Here is a 6,000-nt window from a genome sequence, read left to right as displayed (position 1 = left end):
CCAGACTGTTTTGCCCCTTCAGGGCCCTTCAAATTCACAGGTCAAAGGTAGCTCAAATAATCCCCACAAGGGGGCCCACTTATTGAGTCCTCAGGTGTGTATTAGCTCCCTAGGCCCCAAGCCCTATTCGGTGTCTCTCTTCCAATAGCCCAAAAGAGCACACAGGCTTGGAAAATAGAATACAGACTCTCCCAGCCGTTACCCAAATTTCAGGTGGGCACAGCCCCCACTCTCTGAGGGTGTCTGCTTCCTGGCACCTCCTCCCTGGAGTTTGCCCTTCTCCCTGCCAACTCAGGGCCCTACAGTATCTGTAGGCTTGGCTGCACTTTCTCCCCTTTGCTGCACTTTCCTGCTTCTTTTGTACTGAAAGTCCCATATTCCTCTCAGGTGGGGCTCATCCTGGAATCAGGGCTGCCTAAGCCAAGGCTCTCCAGCCCTTGGGGCAAAGCACCCCATTCCAGGTCACAGGAGGACTGCAGGATAACAGCTTTCTTTAAAGCATAAACATAGCCCATCTGGGTATGAAGAAAAGCTTGAAAATGTGACTAGAGTGTTGTGGAAGCAGCAATGTCTGCCTCAGTTACAGTATGGCTGAAATACCAGCTCTGGGAGGTGTGACTTACCCCATTTCTCCTCCTGTGGAATACTAAGCTTTGAAACCTGCTCTGGAGGCCCTGCCAACACCAGCTCAGCAGAGGACACTCTGTTGTGTGGGCCCTCACTGCTGGATGGTGTCAGCAGGGACACCCTTCTCCCAGAATCCTCAGCTTGGGTGGGTAGGTGGAAGCCGAGTCCTTCCTCCTCCAGGATGGATCCAAGCCTGCCTGAAGACGGCGTGTGGGGAGTCACATCCTGCCGAAATAGGGGGGACCTATTTTGACAGCTCTAGTGTGGATGGCCTCTGTCGTGACCATCCATAGGGGTGGGGCCACTGTGCACGGGCATGGCTATGGCACACACGTGTGGCAGGAGGGTGCCTCTGAGAGGGTGTCCCTAGCTCCTGGGCTTGCTTTAGTGTGGCTCTGTAAGCTGCCAACATTTTGGAAGAAAAGGGAGCCCCTTGACCATATGCCATTGTTTGGACAGTCTGGGGTCTTCTGCTAATGGAAAAGCTGATGGATGGTTGGAGCCAGGCGAGGGCAGTTCCATACAGAGCTGACCACCATGTCTAGACTATGAGGAGGACAAGCCAGAGGAAACAAATTAACCTGGGAAATAGAGGGATTTTCTTTTGCTGTAAAACATTTACAGCCTTTGAGCTGCATTCTAGTAGTAATACATGGGGGAAACAACGGCTGCTATCCATCAGCTCCTGTGTCAGCTCCTACTCCAGGGGTGACCAATGTGTGACTCTGGAGCTGCATGCGGCTCTTCAGAGGTTAATATGCGGCTCCTTGCATAGGCGCTGACTTCAGGGTTGGAGCTACAGGTGCCAATTTTCCAGTGTGCTGGGGAGTGCTCACTGCTCAACCCCCTGCTCTGTCCCAGGCCCTGCCCCCACTCCACGCCTTCTCCAAAGGCCTCTGCCCCTTCCCCTGAGCCTCCATGCCCTCGCTCCTCCCCCACAGAGCCTCCTGTGCATGCGAAACAGCTGATTGCAGCAGGCAGAGGGTGCTGACTGGCGGGGCTGCCGGCAGGCGGGAGGCACTGTGGGGCGAGAGCTGATGGGGGGCTGCTGACGTATTACTGTGGCTCTTTGGCAATGTACACTGGTAAATTCTGGCTCCTTCTCACGCTCAGGTTGGCCACCCCTGTCCTACTCTAAAGATCCTGACAGTGCTATAATCTGATCTGAAAAGCTACAGTTTTTTTTCTGGTATCTGTTTGAAATTCATAAAATACAAAGCAAAAGCATCATCCCAGGAAATCGGACATGATTTACCCACAATGCAACACTGTCTTATGTTACTTTCAGTGGCGCAATATAGCTCTCCGGGTACTGAAACCTGTCTCAGGTGTAGACTAAAGTGAAGAAGTCTCATTCCCTAGGAGGTTAAAACGAATTAAAACCTAGTGGCCAACTGTCCTTACAAATAATTAGGAAACCTGGAGCTCCGGCAAAGGGAAATCAAAATGCAGACTCTAATTTGAACACAGATATTTACAGTCTCCCCAGACAAGTCCGGAGTGATGGCAGCTTTCAAAGAGCACTGGTGTTATTAATCAGCAAAACTCACTAGCCCATTGCCTAGTACGGGGTGGGCAAACTACAGCCCATGGGCTGGATCCGGTGCGTCAGCGCTTTGGATCCGGCACACGGGACTGCCACCCTCATGGCGCCGCAGGCCCTGTGCCACTCCCAGAAGCAGCCGGCACCATGCCCCTGCGGCCCCTGGGGGAGGGGGAGCGGGAGGCAGAGGGCTCCGCGTGTTGCCCTCGCCTGCAGGCACCGCCCTGTGCAGCTCCCATTGGCCGGGAATGGGGAACGGCGTGGGGAGAGGCGTGATGTGGGGCCAGGGCAGGCGGGAGCCTGCCTTAACCCCGCTGTGCGTTGCTGCCACCCCTGAGCCGCTCCAGGCAAACAGCGCTGGGCCGGAGCCCGCACCCCAAACCCCACCTGCACCCCAACCCCCTGCTCTGAGCCCCCTCCTGCACTCTGCACCCCTCCTGCACCCCAAACCCCTGTCCTAAGCCCTCTCTCACATCCCACAGCCCTCCTGCACCCCAACCCCCTGCCCTAAGTCCCCTCCCACACCACTCCTGCACCCAACTCCCTGCCCTGAGCCCCCTCCTGCACCCCAAGCCCCTGCCCTGAACCCACTCCCGCACTCCGCACCCCCTCCTGCACCCTAACCCCCTGCCCTGAGCCCCGTCGTACACCCCACACCCCTCCTGCACCCCAACCCCTTGCCCTGAGCTTCTTCCTGCACACTGCATCCCCCTCCCACACCCTGCACTCCCAACTATGTGGAATCCAACAAGTAAGGAAATGAATCAGTTTCAGAAAGTCTCTGGTTTCATTTTAATTGCATGATTCTAGAGAGCTCACAAGCAGGGGATCCAGTTAATAGAGGAATTGCAGCACTTTAATAAATAGAACAATAGTTACATACATTGTTGGTTTCGTTAAGCTACTCAGTGGTAGACAGGAGTTAGCTGACAGTGTCCAGAAAGACAAGGTGGATGGGGAAAGAGACAAGCTTGTGAGCTTACACAGAGCTCTTCTTCAGGTCTTCTGTTGTCTCTTTCACCAAAGGAAGTTGGTCCAATAAAAGCTATTACCTTACCCACCTTGTCTCTAATATCCTGGGACCAACATGGCTATAACAACACTGCAAACAACTCATGGTATTCAGTCAGGGACTATGCAGCAAAGGTATTTGGTAATGTCATCCTACCCAGCACAGCTGGTTATGTGCGAGGGAGAGAGATTACCTTGTCCATTTTGTCAGAATTTTAGGCTTAAAAACACTTGTTCCCTGCATTGCATCTTCCCTTTAAACCATCCATGCACCAGCCATGCTCAGTTCCTGGGATGTCAATGGAGCTCTGGAGACCAACTTCTTCCCAGAAATGCAAGTCGTCTGCTTTCCACGTGCATGAGACCATCAGGAAACACTCCCTGCCCAACACAGAAGTTATGTATGGGGAAGAAAATCCCGTGAGACTATTGTTCATTTGCAAGGGACATTGATGCCCTTGATCCAGTCACCATGCAAAGCCCCAGCTGGCAGTAGAGCAGATTGTGTTGCTCTGCTGTTTGCATTACAATCCTTGGTATTTGTTAGATGAACCAAGAACTGTCAGCTGTCTAGTTCTGCTGCTCTGTTTCACTTACAAAACAGAACCCCCAGCACAATGGACAGAGACTTGGAGACAAGAACCCTCGTCCCCATCCCCTGCAGAGTTCCCACAAATTGCTGATCTCACCTCCTGCCTCACTTAGGACACTCCCCAGGACCCCCCTGCAGCCGGGTGAGGGAAGCCTGGCCAGGCTCTACCTGGGAGTCACACAGCCCTCCTTCCTTCACTGAAGGCCAGCAGCTGTTACATGGGAGAGTCCTTTGAAAACGTTGGCAAGCCCTTCAAAAAGCTTCACCAACTCTGCCCTCCCATGCAGCTGACTTTAGGAAAGCTCTGTGTGCTCTGCTTCTTTGGCCTGGCCTTCCAGAACAAGCTGCCCCTCCTCTGACACTTTTAGAAATCCCAGTGCAGCGTGGGCCTCCTTCCAGAGCTCTGGAACATGCCCTGCCTTGCCCTGCCTGTGTGACCCTGCGACAGCTGCTGTGATCAGGGGAGTGTTCAGAGACACTTAACCTTTGGTACTGTAGCTATGAATTCCTTGTTTGCTTCTGATCGACCCAGTTCACCTGCGCTAGTGCACCTGCCCGGCTGCCTAATGGTGGAGGCGCACCTGAGGGAGCTCCGCTGCCATGTGCTGCATAGTCTGGGCCTGTCTGGAAGAACAGCCTTGCCATGTTGCAGTTGCGTAGAGGAGTGCAAATGCCAGGATGCTGCCAAATGAACTAGGTGTGTCCGCATCCACCATGCAATGCATACAGTGTGTTGCAACATGCACCGAGCATGTCAGCAGGGCTGCGTGCTTCCTGCTGCTGAATATACCACATACACAGCATGAACCACACCCACTGGGATGCCGTTGCAGCCACCAAATGGAACACAACACTCGGGGTACAGTCACCTGCCATGCTAGCAAGTGATCTGGCTACACTTGGCTCACTGCACTGCCTAGGGGCACTCACCTCTTGTGCTGCCAAATGCCCCAGGTGAAGCTGGCAGAAGGCACACCCCAGCTCAGCTGTGGCACACGCTGGTTGTGCAGTGCTGGGTGGGATAAGCAGGCTCTAGGTGTCTAAGGGAGAACCCAGAGGACAGATCCTCTTGTGTGTGGTGAGGATGTGAAGTGTTCCATGTGGCAGCAGGACCAGCCCCAGCCCTGTAGGGTATGTGGAGGAAGTTGTGAGGTAGGGCAGGAAAGGGCCTCTCTGTCAGGAGTGACCCATCCTGCTCCTGCAGTCTTCCTGGGGCCTGATGTTCTGAGGTGCTAAGTGCCTGCACATCCCCAGGAGGCTGCAGGTGGTCATGCTCCTTATGACTACACACAGCACAGCTGGCTCACCACTGCCCAGATGAGTTACTGTCCCTCACCTTTCACCTTGTCCCATCTGCAAGGATGGATTCCTCTAATTCACAGAGATGTTGATTTCTGGTCCTTTTTCCTGGTATGTGAATTCAGACTGGAGGAAAGAAGCAGAGGCCAAGACAGGTGTTACTGGCTTGTCCACTGGCTGTGGAGCGTCATTCAAACACTTCCAATGGCAGAGAGCTGCATTCTCCACTCAGAGTCATGCTGTCTGTCTAAGTGAGCTTCTCTATTGCTACCTGCCGCTTAGCCTCGCTCAGACAGGCTACAATAGTATTTACTGTGGCTTTGGCAGTGAGTCCTCCCTATGGCATAAGTACGACTAACTCACTCTAGAGCATGGCACATATGGCCAGAGCAGGGATCAGAGCATTTTGGGTTCTAGTCCTACCTAAACTATCCACCAGAGCTGGGTGAAATACTTTGACCAATGTTTTTTTTTCAGTGAACAATGCAGATGTGGGGATCCTGCCCCATTTTGTGAATCCATGTTGATTTCACCAAATTGTTTTGGTTAAAAAAACCCAAACAAACAAAAAACATCAGAAAAAATCAAACGGTTTTGATTTTTCAAGTGGAAACGACTTTCTATTTCAAGATTTCCTTTAACTTTATTATTAAAAAAATTAAACATAAAAAATGCTCAAAATCTAAATGAAATATTTGATTCAACCCAAAACAATTTCTTTCTGAAAGGTAAAAATAATTGTTTTGGTTTGACCTGAAACTAGTTTTCTCCCTGATTATGATTTTGGGAATCACTGGCAAGTGGAAAAATCCGCTACCTGTCCAGCCCTTGGCTTTAGGAGATCACTTAGCCTCAAAAGTGGCCTCTGGTCTTGGGTGCCCACCTTCTGCCACGTAGGGCCTGATCTTCTCAGAAGTGGTGCACTCTG

At 52.2% G+C, this 6,000-nt stretch overlaps 1 protein-coding gene across 1 annotated transcript in view; it reads right to left on the bottom strand.

The window, feature by feature from the left end:
* Positions 1–5,144: 5,144 nt before the first annotated feature.
* Positions 5,145–6,000, bottom strand: part of SLC4A9 (solute carrier family 4 member 9) — a 50,066-nt gene continuing 49,210 nt past the window's right edge. Inside the window, exon 21 of the mRNA XM_077824749.1 lies at positions 5,145–5,198. Within this exon, the coding sequence (XP_077680875.1) occupies positions 5,145–5,198 (54 nt within the window). The remainder of the gene's footprint in view (positions 5,199–6,000) is intronic.

The sequence above is a fragment of the Eretmochelys imbricata genome, chromosome 8 (genome assembly GCF_965152235.1).
Source record: "Eretmochelys imbricata isolate rEreImb1 chromosome 8, rEreImb1.hap1, whole genome shotgun sequence".
Classification (NCBI taxonomy): Eukaryota; Metazoa; Chordata; order Testudines; family Cheloniidae; genus Eretmochelys; species Eretmochelys imbricata.
Note: the sequence above shows the minus strand (reverse complement) of the source record. Positions and strands in the feature narration are given on the sequence as shown.